This window comes from Danaus plexippus, chromosome 5, assembly GCF_018135715.1.
Source record: "Danaus plexippus chromosome 5, MEX_DaPlex, whole genome shotgun sequence".
In the NCBI taxonomy this organism is placed as follows: Eukaryota; Metazoa; Arthropoda; class Insecta; order Lepidoptera; family Nymphalidae; genus Danaus; species Danaus plexippus.
The window spans coordinates 6993326-7015116 of record NC_083539.1 but is presented as its reverse complement, the minus strand read 5'-3'; the positions used below and the strand labels follow the sequence as shown (position 1 = coordinate 7015116).

General features: G+C 30.9%; 1 protein-coding gene across 2 annotated transcripts in view; it reads left to right on the top strand.

Annotated features, from left to right (window-relative positions):
- LOC116769208 (protein artichoke) overlaps nt 1-7736 on the top strand; it is a 30413-nt gene extending 22677 nt beyond the window's left edge. For both annotated transcript variants that reach the window (XM_061529254.1, XM_032660247.2), the window contains exons 5-7: nt 36-325; nt 4172-4318; nt 4423-7736. In XM_061529254.1, the coding sequence (XP_061385238.1) occupies nt 36-325; nt 4172-4318; nt 4423-7341 (3356 nt within the window). In that variant the 3' untranslated portion in view covers nt 7342-7736. The remainder of the gene's footprint in view (nt 1-35; nt 326-4171; nt 4319-4422) is intronic.
- The last annotated feature ends 14055 nt before the right edge of the window (nt 7737-21791 follow it).

Genomic DNA, 21791 nt, shown 5'->3' with positions numbered 1-21791 from the left:
ACATTGAGTTAAATAAATAATATTGTTCATTTTAGGCATAATACGACAAGCAACTTTCATATCTCAAAAGTCGTTACAAGAAATAGATTTGCATGGGAACATGATATCTACGATTGAAGGAGGAGCATTTATAGGCTTGAAAGGTTTAGAGAGTCTGGATCTTGGACGGAACAGACTGTCCAAATTCAACAGTGACGTATTTCAAGGAATAGAGAACTTGGAGAAATTGGATTTGTCGGAAAACTTTATAGGCGATTTTCCGACAGTTGCACTTAAATTGTTCGCCGGATTAAAGCATTTGAATATGTCCAGCAATATGATAACGGTAAATATAAACTCGTTATATTACAGAGACGAAACCTCTTAGCATTCAATGGATTCACCGTGCGGGTGCCGGGTCCATTGCGTTGCAGGGAGTGGAGCTTCAACAGTGCCTGGGACTTGCGACCCAGGTGTAGGTTTAAGGGGCCCCTAACTAACGCGCGTTAAACGCTCACCTCCACTGTCCAAGCTCCTCTCCCTACCTAACCATATTTGAAAAGAACCTACTAGGGCTGCCTTCGAAATACGTTCCAAGAACGAATTGATGTGAGTTCTGGACAGGCCCAAGTCTTTTAGCAGGTTGTAGAGAGATTTAGCCGTTATACCTCTCGCTCCCACTTCTACCGCGTACAAATCCACGACGAACCTATTTCGAGTGAGTTCGTTTGTGAGCTCGTAATATTTGTTGACCTTGATGGTATGGTCTTTGGGGATGTTGGTTTCCCAAGGAACCGTAAGCTCTATCATCACAACGCGCTTTAAGATTCGCGAATACATAAATATGTCTGGTCTGGAGGCCGACGCACAAATATCCTCGGGGATTTTGTATTGTTTTTCATACGTATCCATCATTATAGTCCAATCAGTAGCCGCTTTAAGGATGGAGTAAGGCTTGACATTTGTTTTTATAGCCCTAGTGCCCTCTCTCACAAAACCTACTGATCGCTCGTTTGTGGTTATTTCCTTTTGCGCTCTGGCTACCGAAAGACTAACCGCTTCACGTATGATTTCTAGAACCCTATCGTGACGACGCGAGTATTGACCGCTATCGAGGAGTACCTTACATCCCACTAACAAGTGCCTAGCAGTTCCAACTGCCCTCCCACAGATATAGCAAGTCTTTTCGGTACCTTTACCCCATCTTACTAAATTACTTTGATCTGGGAGAGTCATCTGGAACGCATTGAGATAGAATTTTAGCAATGCTGGCGACCAATCATGGATTAAGGTGCGCCATTTTAGTGCTAATGGGATGCAAAAATCTCCTATGTCTAACCACTCGTTCTGCATTTCTAAACTTATTGCATGGATCTTATATTTATCATTCTCGTCTTGCCGAATAAAAGACTTCAATATATCCGTATCTTGGACCTTCCTACTTGATCCTAACCCTACTCTGTTACTTTGCGCTCCTATCATAAACTGCTTGTGGAATTGAAGCCTTGACTCTAGCTCTGGGGCATCTTTGTCTTTTGGGAGCGATGTAACGACGTCATCCTGGGATTTCCCCAGGATATATCTCTTGGAAACTCTTAGGTGTTTGTAGAGCTCCGATGGCCTTTTTAGACTCATCCCAAAACTATTGCGATCCCTAAATAAAGCCGATGAATCAGCCGTTAGCGCGAGCCCGAGCCACAACTTCAACATCTTTATGACGCCTGCATCTAACTTTGACAAAAGGGTTTTATTGAAATCATAAACGAGGAAAGGCCAATTTAAACGTGAAGTCAGATAATTATCATAGATCCAAGCTTTTTTAACGTTACTGATCTGTTGGCTATCTACCTTGTTGAGATCGTTTAAAAAGCTATCTACTATACCTTCTAAAGATGGAGTACGACCTATATTATCAATCTTCCGACCGAGAAATTTAAATGGTGCATTTTCTGTAACCGTAGAAATGCATTGACCGCCTAACGATAATCCCGGATCGTATGAGGTGTATCTTGTACTCCGCCTACCGAGACACAGACAGTGGCATTTACTTGGTTTTGTCCTCAATCCATCGGTCCACTCACAGAATCTATCCACTTCATCTAATAGTACTTGACAGTGTTTGGGGTTACGTGTCAGTATTGCGAGATCGTCAGCGAAGGCTAAAATGGATTCCGTGTATTTATTATTAAACTTGAACCGATACCCCCATTTTTTCTCGTTGCTGGTTAATTTATCTACTAAGATGTTAATTACAATATTAAATACAATTGGAGACAAACAGCAACCTTGAAATAGTCCTACATTGTAACTAAAAGTTTTTGAATGGCCTTCTTTAGTTGTTATAGAAAACTTTAATTTTGAGTAGTACGACGCGATCATATCGGTAACTAGGGGCGGAAAGTTGTACCATCTTAGCGCGAATAGCATCAATTCGTGTTGTATCGACCCGAACGCGTTCTCTAAGTCTATCCAACAAACTGTAATTTGCCTCTCGCTTTTCCTAGCATCTTTTAAACTCTCCGACAGCAAAGTGTTGTGTTCTAGGCAGCCAGAAATTCCGGGTAAAAACCCTTTCTGGTGATTTGGCCTAAAATACCTGTTGCTGAGCATGAATCGCGTCATTCTCGTTTGTAGAACTGAGAAAAAGATTTTGGATATAGTATTTGTTAAGGCTATCGGTCTAGTATCTTTCGGATCTGTGACTCGATCTTTTTTGGGAATGAGGACAAAAATTGCTTTCCCGAAGCACTCCGGGATTTGCTTCCTTGACCAGATTTTATCGTATATATTTATGAGATGTTTACGAACCGATGGACATTTTTTAAAGACTATATATGGGATACCATCGGGTCCCGGCGCAGATTTAGACGATTTTTTCTTTATCTGAATACTTATCTCATCTAGCGTTGGAGGGATGCCGTGGAAATCGAAACGAGGAATTCCAGGTTTTTGATCGTTGGGATCCGCATAGAGTCTTACACTTTTAGGCACTTCGTATGTGCTCTTAAAATGATCGTAAATTTGTTCATTGGTCAAGAGAAGCTGTCCGCGTTCTTTCTTAAAAATGGTTTTCGAATACTCAAAAGGGTTTTTATCAAAATCTACTTCCTGTTTTGCCCGGTCAAAAATATCGCGATTTTTTGCGGTTTGCGCCGATATTCCTTGAATTAATTTTAGAATTGATCTTAACGCCCTAGCTAGTTGATGACTAAGGTGATTGTCGCCTAGGGCTTTGGCTATACGTAGATTTTTTATTAATTCCCGTTTTTTCCTCCTCATTTTTATCTTGAAAGAATTGTCTTTATTTTTGCGAGCGTAATGATTTCGAGGTGGATATTGCTCGTTAAAGTAGTCGTAAATAGTATTTTGGAAAGTTTCTACTCGCGAGTTGAAATCCTGCTTCGAGCCCGGATGCTCTAACAGGTCCGCTAAATTGTCGTCGTGAACTTTCCAAGTCGATTGTTTCATGTTTGGAATGCTAAGACGTGTCCGGATGTCAATGGACTCCTGGTAGTTTCCAGTTAATGGTTCACCATGGGATACATGAGGGTCAACTCTATCCGCAGTGAAAGTTGAAGAACTTACCGACGATTGTCGTGCTTCAACACCATTATGTGTTTTTAGATGTTTAATGTACCAGGCTCGTCTCTTGTAATTTTTCCCGCACGTAGGGCATTTCAAATCCGTATTCGCGCCGTTTTCGCCGTTTACATCGACCGGTGGACAGATCTTTCGCCCCCCCTCTCGGACTGTCCTAGGGGTATTTTTCTTAATAGGACTTTTAGCTTAGTAAATCCCGGGCTGGGCTTGCTAGGCCGTTGCCCTCGGCTGTCTTTCCAGCAGTCATCTGTCTTTCCAGCGCCATCTGTCTTTCCAGCGTCAACTGTCTTTCCAGCGTCAGCCCGACTCTCCGGGCAGTCGTTTTAAATGAGACGAAACCTCTTAGCATTCAATGGATTAAATAAACCTGATTTCATTGATTCGATTATCCACTTTTAATTATATTTATTTAATATAGTTATTGTTTTAATTAAAAAATATCATTAATAGTTAAATATCTGTTTTTGAAAGACTTTAAAAATATTGAAATTTACTTTGAAGTATATGTTTCTAATTTGTGAAGCTCGACAGTTATTAAACTTATGTTCTTATATTCAAATATAATAACTTTTTTTATATTTATTATTCGCAGAACATGGATCACAGTCACCTTAATGCTCTATCAGCATTGGTAGTTTTGGATCTGAGCAGAAACAATTTAGTAAAACTCTCACCAGGAACTTTCGTTGGTTTAACTGAATTGAAATATCTTGATATTGGTGTGAATTCTTTACGTACTGTAAGTATATTGTAAAATATGTAGGTTAAATAGAAAAGTATAATAATGAAATATATTGACTGAATTAGTAATATTTGTAATAATTTCGATCAATCTTATTTCAGGTGGAGGACGATGCATTCGATGGCCTTACTAGTTTAGAAACATTGTTATTGAGGGACAATAACATTTTACTTATTCCTGCAGCTGCATTGTCTCGATTGCCTAGTCTGACGTCTATTCATTTAGGATTTAATAGAGTAACAGCGCTCTCTAGCGATATTTTACGGGCAGTCTCCGAAGGCATAAATTCGTTGGTTCTATCTAGAAACGTTATCAGGGAATTGCCCCCGGCTGCTTTTGAACATTTTAAATATATACGTCATTTAGATCTATCTGGAAATCTCTTAAATTCGATAACAGCAGACGTATTCAGCGGTCTAGAGACTACGCTTGAATTTTTGTCTCTCAGCCAAAACAGAATATTAGGATTCACTGGAGAATATTTAAAATTTGTGAACCTGTGGTTTCTCGATATATCTGGAAATCAAATATCAGAGATACCAGTTAACGCATTCGAATCAATAAAGAGTTTAACGCACCTTAATATGAGTCATAACTTACATATTAATGTGTTGCCACAGAATCTTTTCGATTATAATGAAGGACTTCTATCCGTAGATATAAGCCATGTTGGACTCAAAGCATTGCCGGTTAATTTGTTTTCAAAGACTCATAATTTGGAATACATATATTTATCACATAATTTGTTACAAGAAGTATCGGAAGGTACTTTTAAGAATCTTAAGAACCTAACTCATCTCGACCTTTCGTACAATAACATAGTTACAATAAGAACACCTGCCTTTGTAAATGTCATGTCAATACAATATTTATCTCTGAAAGGAAATCAACTGAATGCGTTTAAAGGTGAATTCTTTAATACTGGGACCAGCTTAGAGGTTTTAGATGTATCAGATAATCAGCTGAGCTACTTATTTCCATCCTCTTTTAAGATTCATCCTAGATTAAGAGAAATAATGCTTGCTAATAATCAGTTCAATTTCTTCCCCGCAGAACTTATTAGTACCCTGCAATATTTGGAAAAAGTAGATTTGTCGGGCAATGTTTTGAAAAATGTCGATGAATTAGATTTTGCTCGACTGCCTAAATTACGTACGATCTTACTAGCAAGAAATGAACTCGAATCCGTAAGTGAAATGGCTTTCCATAATTCTACACAGATTCAGCGTTTAGATTTGTCTTACAATAGAATAGATCGTTTAGGTGATCGGTTATTCGAGGGTCTCATTAGATTAGAACTTTTGAATTTAGCAGGAAATCTTCTATATGAACTACCAGATAATATATTTGACAGATCAAGGCTCCATATGCTGGAATCAATAGTTCTCAGTCACAATTTATTTGAACATGCGCCGTTAAAAGCGTTGCAAAAACAATATTTCTTTGTGTCATCAGTAGATTTATCCTATAATGAAATCGTAGATATTCCCGCAGAAGATAGCGTAATGGTCAATATTAAGAAACTTGACCTCTCCTTCAACCCATTATCAGAGAAAACAATAGATAATGTCCTAACAGAACCAAAAACAGTAAGAGAATTAAATCTAGCTGGCACCGGGATAAAATATGTTAAACAATTGGAGACACCGTTTTTATATCGATTAAATCTATCTCATAACAACATTACTAAATTACCCGAAAAGACCTTCGCAAGAACCACTATGCTTGAATCTTTAGATCTCTCCTTTAATCAGATCGGTGATGTGTCTAATTCCCTTTCTATATCCTGGCCTAAATTAAAAAATCTTCAAAAGTTAAACATTTCGAATAATCCTATAATAATGGTATTGGAAGGTAATTTTGAAGGACTAATTTCACTTCGATTTTTAAATATGGAAAATCTAGAAAAATGTACCAAAATAGAAAAGAATGCTTTCAGACCCCTATCAAATCTTGTAGAACTTCGCGCATATGGATATCCAAGATTGGGTTATTTCGATGTTCAAGGAGCTCTACAGTATGTACTAGCAATGGAAAAATTAGATGTCGAAGTAAAAGATACTAATGTTGGCCCAGACCAATTACATTCAACATTACATCCCCGTCTCGAAGAATTGGGTTTAAGAGGAAGTAGACTAAAGACAATCTCCTCTGGGGTACTTGCAGGTTTAAAAGCACCTTCAATCACTGTACGATTCCGTAATACATCCATTACTAATTTGCCTCCAGCACTATTGTTTCCTTTGCCACGTTCCTCACAAATTACAATCGACGTAGGAGGTAGTTCATTGACAACACTGCAGCCACAATTATTGGTAGCTCTTGATGATCGTCGTGCAGATTTGTCTATGTTTGGGCTAGATGCTAATCCAATACGTTGTGATTGTAACGCCAGAGCTTTAAGGAGATGGTTACCTACCGTAGGTATTCAAGGTGTGAGATGTCACTCACCCGACCATTTATCAGGATATTTAATAGTTGAAATAGGGGACGACGAGCTCTCATGTGATTCTAGAAAGAGAACTACAGCTACTTCTTCCAGTAGTATTGCTACAACATCACCTCCAAGACTTGTACATAAAACGTCAGTGGAGCCGGATATTATCTGGTCAGTGGCACCCTCGCATGATCGACCAAAAGCAACAGGAGAGCCTAAAGGAGCGCCTGTTATCGGAATTGCCACTTCTAATAATGATGACAATTTGATAATAGGGATAGTAGGTGGTGTTGTTGCTTTTATAGCAATACTTATTGTTGCTATATGTATTGTGCGTTTACGTATGACTTCGACATCTTATCGTGGAGGGCCCTTAGCGAATAGTCCCGGTGCTGGGGCAGCTCAATTATGGGGTGCAGCTTGGCCTGGATATGCAGCGACTTTACCCCCACCATCATTGTCTACAGCAACATTACCTCATAAAGTGCAATCCGGGCCTGGTTCAGTACGTTATATGGCAGCTCCACCTCCAGCCCCTTACTTTATAAGCTTGCCACCTCATGACGATAAAATTTATCGATGAGAACTTTGTAATCTATTTAGTTTGTAGAAATGTTAAGTTTGTAAATATACATAAAATAGAATCCGATTATCTGATTTCCATAGTGGAAATGTTTTGTAGATGTGCTTTATTATCTGTGTATGCCATTTCGACTTCACTTTGAAATTTTACTTTGTAAACAAAGGCTAGGTTTTATTCATCTAGTCACCAGTGTCTGCCTTTAGAAGAGTTTGTAGGCGAGCATATTCTTTGAATAAAAATGTCACGTTTTTTCATGTTATTTAAAGAGAAAAAAGCACAAAAGTTGTATGATAATATTTATTTAAATTAAGATTTTACTAATTATATATAGTAAGAACTTGGTAGGTTAAGCTTACTTTGATTTTTAATATAAATATATGTTATTGATAAAGAAACTTTGATTATTATTTTCTGCCATTGAATGTAAACTTGGTTGAAAAGGTGTTTATCATAAACGTAACCAAACCACTTCAATTTTAAATTTGCATATACATACATGCATATATCAAATATGAGGGAGTTCGTCAAAGCACGGAATTTACTAAAAATTATCTTTTATTTTTAGTTTATATATAAAGATTTGTATTATGTCCTAATTTATATACAACGTAATTGAGTTCAGCACTAGTAATTAAAGCTACTCTCATTTTTATTTGTTTTTAGTACGTTTTTAATAACTCACTTTAAAAAAGGGTGGATTTCTCCATGTTATATTAAACTTATAAATATTTGTAGCTCATTCATAAAAAAAATTTAATGTGAATAAGGGTGCACTTATTCTTGTGACTGCAATAAAAATCGGCTAGGTAGTGAAGGCTTTGATATAAATAATTATAACTAGAAAAATATATAACAAAAATTTAAAAACCGCGCTCTAGATTTTAAAATATTACCGAAAAGAAAATAAATTTATTAATGTTACTTTGTGGGCAAATAACTTGCTATTATACCAAATATCTTGTATTCGTAAATTAAAATGTTTGCTTCATTTCAAGCATACATTTGCAATGAAGATAAAATTTAAATAAAGCATATTATGTAGAGAAAATCACTCCAATTAAGGGATAGCATTCGTCGAAATTGCGTTGACCGTTCAATTTGGATACAATCAACTCCTATTGTTATAGCTTTTTAATGGCAGGAGATGTATTTGTAGGCTCTTTTATATAATTAACTGGTTTAATATGTAGAAAGCTATGTAACTTTTATATACTGGGATTGCTAAAAGATTGGATGTAAAAAAATAACAGAATTGCGTAATAATTAAAGCACAAGATATGTCCTGTAATTGAATTTAAATCTTTACTTCAAACAATTGTCGATTATTACATATTTTCGATTATATTTGAACTCAAATAAAGGGTAAAGTCAAATTATGTCGTCGATTAACAGATAAGCGAAGAAGATATATGTACTTTGCCATTGCAAAGCTTAATATATATCTTTGTTTTTACAAAATACGACACGTTAAAAACAACTACAACATCTAGTGAAATTCGTTATTTAATTGAAAACGATACATGAAAATGTATAAATTTTAAATAATAAAATCCGCGTAGTAAATCCGAATAATACTAGTTTCATTTAAATGAATACTCGCGAAAATCTTAGATCTCATTACATGAAAATGTCTTTTAGAACAGGTCATTTCCTTCATAATAATAATAATGAAGTATTGATTGACTTACTACATTGACAAATTAATTTTTGTTTTAAAATGCATAAACCTTTTATACTTAAAATGTGATTTTAATAAATATATTGTTCATGTAATTCTTTCAGAACAGATTTTTACTAAAAACACTTTATACTAAAATTCATTGATTATTTCTTAAACATAAGTGCCAGTTTACAAAATACAATTACGGTGACTGCTGTGTTCATACATTTCATCTTTTACAACGTATGTCCAAAGTGTACACGCCGTAAAATTCAGAAAGTGTCATAACATAAATTTTTATTATCAGATCAATTTCAAAACCTCCTTTCTGGAAAAAATTTTTTTTTGTTACATTTTAGGATCAAACCTTGCAACTGAATTTAATATTAGTTATTAAAGAAGGCGGAGTTTTTGGTTTCACTGTCGAGAAATGAGTATCAAATGACTCTTTTTAGTAGAAAATTAAATTTATAGGATAAAAAAATATATTTAAACACCTTGTCATGTAAATATTCAGCACCAGCAAACAGTTACAAAATATGTTTTTAGAAACAAAGGCAGGTACCCATTTCCAAATAATATGTATGAATTTTAATAACGTAAGGTGACAAAAAAATTGGATCTTTATTAAAATCTAAATTTATTAAATTCAAGAAGAAAAAGATAAATGTATTGTGAATTATGCACTATACATACTTTAAAAGCACAAAAACTATTGTGTCAATGATTTACCAAATTTTTGGGAACAAAGTTTTATAAAACAACGAGGCCTCTTATTTTTTGTCTGGGTATTTATTGCCAGTAGTCTAGGGAATAAGGATCCGATTTTTTCCGGGCTGTTACTATGCATTTAAAAATAATTGCAAAATATTTATAAAATTGGTAGTCTAAATTATATGTTTGTATAAACACAAACCAAATTAGGGTGGCATAAGAAGTATTAATAAAGGGGAAATTATGAATGTAATTTTTCTGCCTCTGTCTGTCTCTGTTTTCACGATAATTACTAAATCCACTGATTAGAAGTTAAAATTTATCATATTAAATTGCACTTTTTCCATACATTTTATAATTTTGACGAAATCAAATAACTATAAAACAAAACCATAGAGAAATATTTTTCATCAAAAGGTGGTAAGCGATTTGAATCTTTTGAGATTTCTAGTGGAACAGATCTTGATAATAGGTTTATAGCGTGTTCCACGCTCTTTAGAGACTCTCCCGAAAGAAATCTAGACTGAGCTTTGATTGTGTTGTTGAAGATATGAACAGCATCATAACTCTAAATACAATAGGATTGAAGAATATAATATTATAATCATTTAACGATGTGTTAAATAACAGAATATTTAAGGAAGATATAGAAGATAGTATACCATTGATGTTGAGAACAATATATAAATGGGACATAGGGTAGGCTTTAGCCTCGGATCATATTTGGGTATTTCGAGCCAAATCGGGTGCAAAACAGACGTAAACTCTACGTATACTCTTGAATATTCATGCAGCCTTCGATTCAAATATCTCTGAATTCCTTTCAGAACATGGTGTATCACAACACGTGTAATATAAAATACACCGGCCAATTTAGTCTTTTAAAGGCTATTCTTATAATATATTTGAAGTGTTAACGGTTGTTTTTGACACGGGTATCATTTGGACAGGTAATTGTTGTAGCGACCTTTTTCAAAGGTATTCAGTGTCCTCTCAAAAGCCGGAAATTTAGCGATTTATCAAATACCACGAAATTGGCTTCCATGTTGTAAGTCGTTAAAGTGTAAATAAATGTTTCGGTCTGTTGGAAGATTTCACGTTATTAAGGTTTATTTTAACTACAGATAGATCGCGTGAATGGATAATAAAATGAGAAAGATATGTAGTAAAAAATATCGTCTTAATAACTAATAAAACTTCCAAACTCAGTTTATTTTATTTGTGGTGTTGGATTTATTTTCACTTCATATACTTTAAGGGAATGGGACGTTTATGATTAGTTTTTTTTTAATTTGCAGTACCAGTTTTTATTACTATTTATTAAATAATTTAATGGTCGTTTGAAAGTATTATGAGATCGTTATTATAATATAATTCTTATCAATAACATAAAAAATATTTTAAATTTTAATTTCTTTCATACTTTTCTCTAATATTTCAAAGTTTCTTTCCCTTTTCAGCTGAGGCATTTCTTTTTAAAAATATAATTTAAATAAAATTTTGATAACTATGTTTTTTCAAATGCTTATTTTTAATAAAGAGATATAATCCCAGATAGTTTTTTTTATAAATAATTCAATACTTTTTACTCATTCACGAAATTACAGAATTAGAAAGGAATTAATTAAGACCACTTCTCCCAAAACTGAGATCTCTTTTCTTTTATACTTGTGATTTGATTTTAACATCAAAATGAAATGAGGTTTTTGGTAGTTTTTAATTAAAAAAATAATTGAATTTAATTTGTAGTCGTGACCTTTGTCATTTGAAGAGAAGATTTTAAAATAAAATCTCTCAGTAACTATAATTGTTGTTTGTCTAGACGATACAAGTTAACAAGTTTAAATCTCTAGAGAGAATTAAAAAAAAAAAACTTAATTTTTCTGTAATGTATTAGTTATGATACATATAAGTTTTAAAATTATCTATTCAAGTTATTTATAAATAAAAACAAGATTTATATTTATCCCTCATGAAAATACAATATAAAAATGTAATTAAAAAAGAGACAGTTTTAGACAATATTAAAGCATGTAGATTTTTATCGTAGACCCAATTAATATTGATATTTTTAATTTTATTGAAAGTATGAAACAACTAAATATATAATAAAATAAAACTATTATTTTTGGGTGTACTACGTGTTCTTTGTTGATTACATGCGAAAATCTTAGTTTTATTTAAATGAGTACTCGCTAAAATCTTAGATATCATTAAATATACATATATTAATTTATTTCAATCCGGATTCAATCTTTTCTAGTTATAAATAAAATAAAATGGAATAGAATGGAATGGAATTTAATGGATTGGAATGGAATAATGAAATAAAATATAATAAAATAAAATAGTATATCTTTTTATACTGATGTTTTAATTTTAATCCGAATTTTGTTATATTTCCTAAATTAAATTTGTATTTTTAATATAAGCAACAAATATATTATATAAATAATAAATCTATACGAGTTTTTCAAGCGGTACTTTATACACATGTTTTGAAAGTGGCCTCCCATTCAAAAACGTATCAGGGAGCGTACTGCGTTTTGTCACTGTTATGTGAAATAACTAAATATTATTAATTAAAACCGTGGATTTTGTCATTTTAGCGATTATACTCATTTATGTTGAATATATTGATACATTTCATGAAGTATTAATGAATAACTCATATATACTAGCAAGTATACTAGCAAAAACAAAACAAAACAAACTCATGTATACTAGCAAGTGCGAAGCACTTAGTTGAGTGATCCTTCGCCAGAAATACCTAACATCATTTTGAAGAAGAACTGATACACTTACGCTATTGGGCCGATATTAACCAAATGTAGCTAAGAACTACCGCACGGGAGCTGACTTTCCAATGACAAAGACCGTATCAAAATCGGTCGATCCGCTTGCAAGAAACGATGTCACATATATACCTACCTACCTACCTACTCATATATACAGACTTCGATGGCAAACTAACAACATTCCTTTTTTGCGTGGGGGGTTAAAATAAAAAAAAAAACATACTATCTTGTTTTTAAAGCATCACATGCTTATTTACTAACGATAAAAAAGTCATAATTAATTATAAAATAACATGTTTGCTAACTGATATCTTAAATTTAACACTAGAGATTTAATTAATTTTAAATCATCAATAAAACAATAGCAGATATTAATATAATATAATGAACATATTCTAACAACATGCAAAATTAATAATTCCGTTTTTAACCGATAAATCTTTGCACGAGATATTAATAATCGGGAGTTATCTTTAAAATAAGTAGAATTAAAATGAAATTCTTCGTATTATAGATTAAAATCTAGGCATAAATATTAAAACGCATGTACTAGTTTCATGGATTTCGGTGATAGCAATATCTCTTTCGTGTTTTAAAAAACCCCACAATATATTTTAAACTAATTACAATAAATCTTCTAATAAATTTTAGTTACGTATTTAAGCACAGAATACAACGTTGAATCTGTTACTTCGATATTCTCAAGTTCGAAGTTAGCCCGATAGCAAACAATTATAATTTTGCTGAAAGGTTTAATTAAATTTTAAGTGATTTAATTATTATAAAATCATAGTTAGATTAAATGAGGACATTATAATATACTTTCATTAACAGCAGAGTTCTAATTTGTTGATAAGAGCTGGTTTGAATTTTAAAGCATACTTAATCTCGGCAATATTTAAATATTTTTGAAAAGTGGAAACTAATTAATTAATTTTATTTATAATTCTTTCTCGGTATTACGTCAATATGAAGCAAAATAACTCATTATATTCACATTTCTTTTTAGTTGTACTTTAAGAACAATGTAATATTATAGGTAACTTTGATTTCATTAATTTCATTTAGGGTATGTATATGACGTTAGCCATGTGAATTATATACCAGCTTTTATAGGTATTTATGTTTATTATCTGTTTTTTGGTTAAGGGCGGTCCACCAGTGTAAGATTACAAGTTCTCTGCTTTTTAATGATTGCAGGCATTTTTTGTCAATAATTATGCAATTAAGTGGTTAAATTAAATGGAGAAAAGTCTCTTTTATTCAAAAAAATACTATATTATGATAGTTCTGGTGGACGAATATATGTGTATATAGTTTGTTACTTGTAAAACTATATACTTTTAATACCTCAGCCTTATCGTAACCTCGGTAAGATGAAAACGATAACCGATTTCTATTGAGGAAAACAGTATATTGGGAGCTACATTTTGAGCTTGAAAATTCTCGATATTATGTTAACTAAAACAACCCTTTTCTAATAGAAAATTTCCCTCAAGTAAATATTATCTTTGTAAATAAAGGCTATTGTAAACTGAATTCTCACGTTTACGCTGTTGTAGGCATTATATATAAATAACATGTCTGAGTAAATACAGAAATTAAAGAATTGAAGTGTGCGTTGAACAATTTAGGATTTACTTGTATGTGAGCAGTTTTAAATAAATATTAATGTAATGAACTTTTTATTAATGAGGAAGGTCTAAGTATCAATATTTTTATTCATATGTAAGAATTTTATAATTTAAAAAATCTCTGTCTCATGTTCAACAATTCCTACACAGAAATGAATTCTAAATTCCATATAGAATAAATTTTTACTTTATTTATTTGTAATAGTAAATCAAATAAATTTATATGGTAAAATACAATAATAATTTCTTTTAAAAAAAACTCGGTCGTCTGTGTTGATATCAAAAATTATAAATATAACTAACAAGAGTTAAGAGTACTACTAGACTTCAAGGCTACTTGCCAAATAATGTCAATTTTTTATTTGCATACAATATTTCATAATAAAAAGCGAATACTCTTAGAAGACAGGGAATTTATAAATGTAACTAACTAAATGACTAAAATAAATATTTCAAAGCAGTTATTGCATAAGTTCTAAAATTTTAATTTTCTTATCTAAGTTACGTACATATCATATTAAAATACGTTGATTATTTGACGTGCAACGTAATAGCCGAGTAAAAATTTTATGGGCACAAAAATTCTTTGGAAGCGAAGCGTCGACAGATAAAACTGTAATACTATTAGCTATACTTTTCTGAGAGAAGAAATCCTTATACACATTATCCCCGTTCCGTACAGCTCCACATCGCTTCCTTTCCTTTCTTAAAGTGCAAATAACTGAACGTACTTGAATGTTCTTTGTTCATCATTTTTATTTCATTATATACAAAGCTATTTTAGGGATAGGAATTGCGTTTTTTTATGTTAACCTTACTCGTTAGAAGATGAGATAAAAGTGTCTGCAATGCATGTCACAACTTTTATGTATAGTTTTATTTTAATCTTACTAAGTTTTTTTTTATTTTATATCAAGAAATTTGGTCGACTTTCAATTTAATAGATTTTGTGTTAGAACTGTTTGTAAAATTGTCTCGCGGCATAACTATTTGTTTTCTACTTTTCTAATCGTGAATTTTGTACAAAATATTTTATACAACAAACGAAGATTATTATAATTGATTTTAATACAAGAAAAGCCTTTGACGTTAAAAGTGAAGCCTTTGATATTGGATTCGTTTAAAACTTCGACGAAAACAGTTCAATAAATCAAATAGTCTCGTACAATATTGAAACTGGAAAACATTAATATTTCTCTTAAGACATTATTTAAGTAGCTGTGAAGAAAACAGAAAAGAAAATATGAATATTTTTTAAATTTTAATGCTTTAATAACAAATAGGTTTGAAATTTGCTGTCGTTTATATGACTCCTTTAATTATATTAAGAATAATATACGTAAACTTTTTAAGTTTTTTAAATTGTCACCTATGTAACTGATATATCGATTTCTGTCTAGTCATCTTATTTGTATAGACTATCTTCACATTATATCAAAACACTTCTAAATAGGACCAATATTTACAATAACGAACAATAAATAAATAAATTACACTACAAAAGATGTTTTGTTCGAAAAATATTTGCAATTTATAAAGCCTTTACGCTTCTGTTAATTATAAATAAGCCTTATAAAGGTTTGTTACTGTTATTTTATTTTTTAATTCTTGAAAGCTTAAATTCAATATATAAATTTCGTTTGAGATTCAAGCAGCTGTGTAATGAGCGTTATTGTTTGTTACAGAACAATACGCTGAAAACAAAATAATAAGAAAAAAATAACAATATTTGAAAAAGGCGTCCTTATTTCCTAGTAGTAATTATGACTAGACGATGTTTGGGCTAAAGAACAATTTGAATTATGGGAAAAAGCGATGGAAAAAATTGTGAAAAAAAAACAACAAACCGTATTACAAACAAATTACAGTTTACAGACCTGGAATATAAGCAAATTTATAAAGAATTAGTTTAACTTATATTGAAGTAAATATTTAATTACAAAATTAAACACCAGATTTGAATTTTCGTCTAAAATATAAGATTATTTCAGATCAAATAACAGTATAGGGGGAAAGAAGTGTAAATATTAATATAATAAAATATTGGAAAAAATGTGTCAGACATTTATATTTGTTTTTGGTTAATGTGTACAGCTCTGACTTTAATTTAACATAATATTAATTAAATGAAGATGAGGTTATATTCAATATTTCTTTTTAGAAAATTATCTATGATATTAATCTCTAATTATGTATTATATTTTCAAAATGTTTGTGACAATATCAGTCTATTACTTATAATTAACGAAAAACCATTAAGTAGATAAAAATGTAATCAAAAACGATATTATTAATTCTTTTCAATGGAATATACACTTAAACTGACAATAGGAGTAAAAATTTGAACAATTACGTGTATATTACTAAATGTCTTCGAAAAGAGTTTTTTTAAATGAAAAAAAAAATGTTTGGCATAGAAAAATTGGAATCGTTAGTTTTAAACATAAATTTAAAGTAATAACAGGAATGAAACTAATCTTTTTCGGATCTTACTACGCGTGAATGTGTATGATGAATCATTCGCTTCTCCTCTGCCCGTGAACACGGCTGCTCCAAAGCAACCGAAAAGCCGGGAGTATGTAGTTTTTAAAAATAATAAAATACGCGTAGTATAATCAGAAAAATATTAGTTTCATTTAAATGAATACTCGCGCATGTCTTAGATCTCGTTTTTTTGTAATGACAGGAATTTCTTTCACCTCTCAAAAACGACACAAGCACCTTACTAAGTTTTCATAAAAAAAAATACACAATCACAAACATGTGTAAATGATATTTTTCTTTCGATCTGTATAAAATCTTAAACATTGCGTATGTTTTAGCTCAATGGCAAGGTAAGACGTATCGTTCGTGGCAGTTAAGTGGTGTTTAGAATGCAGTAATCTATGAACACAAAATTGAAATATTTAGAGTAAGACATTCAGACATATATGTAGATATCTTTACACTACTTTCGTATACATAATCTGTGAATATATCCTCCAATTGTCACTTTTATTTGCTTTTTTTTTTTGAAAATTTTCATGTATCGAAGAATCGTTCAATACGTTTCCAAAAAAATCTGTAATTTCAAGCTTATAAACAAGTAATATGAATAGCATGTTAGCAAAATTCTGAACAACTACATTTAGACAAAATATAATTCCTTTGTATTCCTGATGAAAGCAGATGAAAGAAAGTAATTACTTATATAATTAAATAGATTTTATATTTATCGTAAGGGAAGATCTCCTACACCAATATATATAATTCATTCTTTAATAATAAAAGTGTGGTATTATTTTGAGAGAAAGAAATTCATATATATTTGAAAGGCCTTTATATGATATAGACAAGAGTATTATAGAGAATTATGAGTATTATAGAGAGTTTACACAAGATTATAACAAGTATGACTTGCTGTAAGTGTATCTTTACCCCTAATAAGCACCGAAATACGCCGTAAGTAAATAATACCAATATTGTTTAGTATACGATTAAATCCGATTAAATCATTAACGATATCTTTTTTTTATAAATTGTCTAATATTTTGAAAATCCAATAAAGAAACATATTTATGCAATATGAAAAACAACATACATACAAGCCATCATTCATACACATTAATTTTAATCTTAACTTTGAATGTAATATTAATCACAGGTGCATTCTTAGTAAAATTAAACATTTTATCAATGCTGTTAACATTTCACAAAATAAATAACCTTACTCTTTGGTTTTGACCTGTTTCATTCTCAGAAGCCTCTCTGTGACTGGAGAGGTGGTTTTTGACACATATTGCATTATTACTGTCAGCCAATAACCAGTTTATTTGCTATAAGATTTTATAACCTTCTTAAAGATGAAAAAATCTCATTCTTCTTTGAAACGTGCTTGCAATGTCAAAGTTATATAGTGAGATTTATTTTCAGACTTATCTTTCTTGACCGCAACTCTTGTTACACAATCAACACCGGAACTTAAGTTCAAGTGTAAAAATAAAATAGTTCTGGCTAATGTATTGATAGGAAAGTATTGTTCAACCGTTTTTCTATATTGAATTAAAAATACGTTTACTAAATTGTTGGACCCTGTATACAAAGGGTATGTAGTTGAAATACTAATTATATTTCCTATGGCATTGTTGATGCTTTTATCTTCTTGTATGTATTAAACAGACGATGGGACCTTTTTAAGAAACAGATTATCCTTACTTGGTTTCACCCTTAATTATATGCCTAGAATAAAGAAATGTAGAACCCAATTTTGATAAAAATTTGTTCTTAGATTTGGTGACAATAATTTTCTCTACTCTGTTTTGGACTTTGTATTGTTATGTAATTTTTCCTATTTACACAATTTGTACTTCTTAGAAAGTAATTTATATATATTTTATAATAATTTGTGTAAAATGAATGAAGTCATATTATAATATTAGTTTTATATGTCGGTTGTATGGAATGCTTAAACGTGAAGCACTTTCTTAATGGAGTTTCTTTGAACTAACTATGAGTGTAATTATAGAAAATTCTGAACGTTAAGGAAATCTACTGGAGAGAAAACTTCAATTCTATAGTTTTGTGCAATTAATAAATTGATTACATGTGCAAGTTACTTGCTGTTAATATTGATTTTAAAGAAGTGTAAAATAGTAATGTGGTCAGTCACAAAGAGAGAGAAATAATTAATGTAAAAATCTCAAAATTAAAGATTGGATAACATTAAGATATGAGTGTCTTATTTCTAATTACTATAATGTTGTGGACAAAAATGTTTTATTGACGTTGAAATAAAAAAAAATTGTTGCGAAAATAAATGAATTTATTAAAAAGAAACTTCTTTAATGTATCGAGTTAATGATATCTAAAATTTTCACGAGTAAACATTTGAATAAAGCTACTTTCATCTCGTCTACCCGCGATCACTGTTTCTGTAAAGTAACCAAAACGTACTGTTTTTGTAAAGTAACCAAAACGTAAAATGTAAAATCTCGTAGTAAATCCGAATAAAATTTTTATTCAAAAATGTTTCTTGTTAAATATGTATCACATTTATTTAATAAATAGCTTTTGACCGGGACTCCATCTGTGTGAACATCAAAGTTGATTTCTGCCACTACGGCCACTGTATCCGAAGTGCACTTCATGCTTTCACGAGTGTCGTTTTGGGATAGGAGTCGCGATTCGAAATTCGGGACCGGGATAAAAGATAACCTATATATTTTTTTTCAGGGTTGCGTCTATCTCTATATTAAAACTCATCAAAATCGGTTCAGCGGTTTAGGCGTGGAAACGTAACAGACAGACAAAGTTACTATCTCATTTATAATATTAGTAGAGATACTATTCTAAGATCTTATTAATTGAAATTAAGTATTTTGACGATTTCAATGAAAGTTTTGTTCACAATGAAATACTAAAGATTAATATACGGTATGTTATGTTCATAAAACCCTTTTTCAAATAATTTATTATTAGGTACCAATTCTAAGCGTCTTATACACGTGATAACTTCTAAACGAAATGTGCAATTGGGATGAAATAAAAAGTGTTTTACTTCTACGTAAATGTCCTTGATAAAATAGTTCTCGATTTGGATAGGGATTAAAATTACGACACACATTTAACGTATTTTTTTTCTTCAGATGATTTAGAAATTTTTTTGAACACAAAAGCGGATATTGTGACTAAACTATGATAGTTAGAGATACGCTCCTGGAGATATTTTTCTAGATATTGATGGGACCTACAAACTTGTAGTACATTATTTCATTGTATTAACAATATTTTTTACGGCGCACGCATAAATAGATTTTCGATTATACCCCTTGGGTTACAACGTAACAATTTTCTTACGGGTTTAAAATTTTTTTGTAAAAAAAAATAGCCTATAGCCTTTCTTAATAAATAGACTATCCAACACTGTAAAAATTTTTTAAATCTTATCATCCTCTGTGTTTCAACGGTCCTGAGATTGGAGCGTTCACACAAACAAAGAAATAAACAAACAATTACTGCAGCTTAAAAATTAAAAAAGTGATTATCGTATAGATAGCCATTCTCCTTATTGGGAAAAATTACAAAATTGGGGAGATATTAAAGAGATTTTACAACTGTTGATCATAAAGAAGAAATTTGTAGTTTTGATTCTACACTCAATATTAGTCAATTAAAAAATCACTAACGACTTTTGGGAAAGGGCAACATTTATTTGGTTGGCCCATTTAATATTAATCTGAGAAGGATGTTATCAAAATAGGACTTTTTTTGTTTTATTCTTAATGTTCAGCTTTATTTTGGTCTGAGTACAAGATCTGTAAAAAGATGTATGTCTTTTTTAAATTTATTTTTGATAGTAACATATAATCTCTAAAACCTATCTTTTTTTTATATTTATTAATAAATAACGTTGTATAGCCGGACTATAAGCTGCGGTCGATTGTATATAGGCTTAGGTAAGACCAAAAGGGTTGATTAAAAGATTAGTAATAAAATTTATGAATAATTTTAACTTACCGTTTGGCATTCATAAAAAGAGAACTAGATCTCAAACCTCAGCAATTGTTTTAAATTTTTAAAAATTATTGTTTTAAAATGTGATAAAAAAAATCTGTTTGCCATTGGAAATTCGAAACAAACGTTTGTAACAACATCCGTTATATTTTTTTCTATTTTGTCAAAGTATTCTTGTTATTAAAGTTATGAAAGTATTTCTTTTATCATCTTTTAAGTTTTCTAAATAATGACATGAATGTAATAAGTTAATAACTAGAAAAAAAAAACATGTAACATCCCAGTGAAAAATAAGTTGCAAAAGAAAATTTTATTATGTTTAAAAATATTGTACGGTAAAGTTATAATGGGAATACCTTCAAAGCGAGCTTAAAAAAGAAAGATAATTATACGGAATAGCTCCATACGTTGGAAACAAACAAAGGTTTTTCTTTTCGTGTGAAATAAAGAATTTTCTAGTCCATAATTACTCTTTCCTACTTGACGTCCTTTGTTACTTTAAAAGTCCTTACATAAGATTTGGCGAACTGAGTATCTTCATAGAAAAAGAAGCTGGAATTTCTGCTCCTTTTTTAACTTTTCGTGACGCTTTTATGTTTATAGTATTTTCTTTTAAAGGATGAAATGTTTAAATGATTTTGAATTTTCATACGATATAGAGATCGAATCCGTTGTCCTGTTATAATGCCTTACTTATTTATTATTAAAAAAAGAATAATAAAAAGCTCTTTTGCTAATTAACGTATATGTTTTGTTACTATATTCCTTAAGCTTATTCATTTAGTTTTCATATTCGGTTGACCGTTGACTGTTTTGATAACGTATTTAGCTCGAGTGAGTTTTAAAATTATAATACTTTTCCGAAAAATTGTTCCATAATAAATTGTTTTTGTGTACATTCAATGTTTTTCTTTATTAAAAGTATAACACATTCAGAATATCCTAACGGTCTTTTATGATTTGATAGATTATTGAATTTACAAAATATCAGTTTTGTAACACATGCATACTAAATTACATTACATAGTCCGGATAGTTACAAGAGACTATGGTAATCAATGACATGTCGCATTTTAGTGTTTCAGGAACAAATTTTCGAGATTTATTTTCAATTATTTCTATATGCGAATATAGTTATTTTTTAATATCACA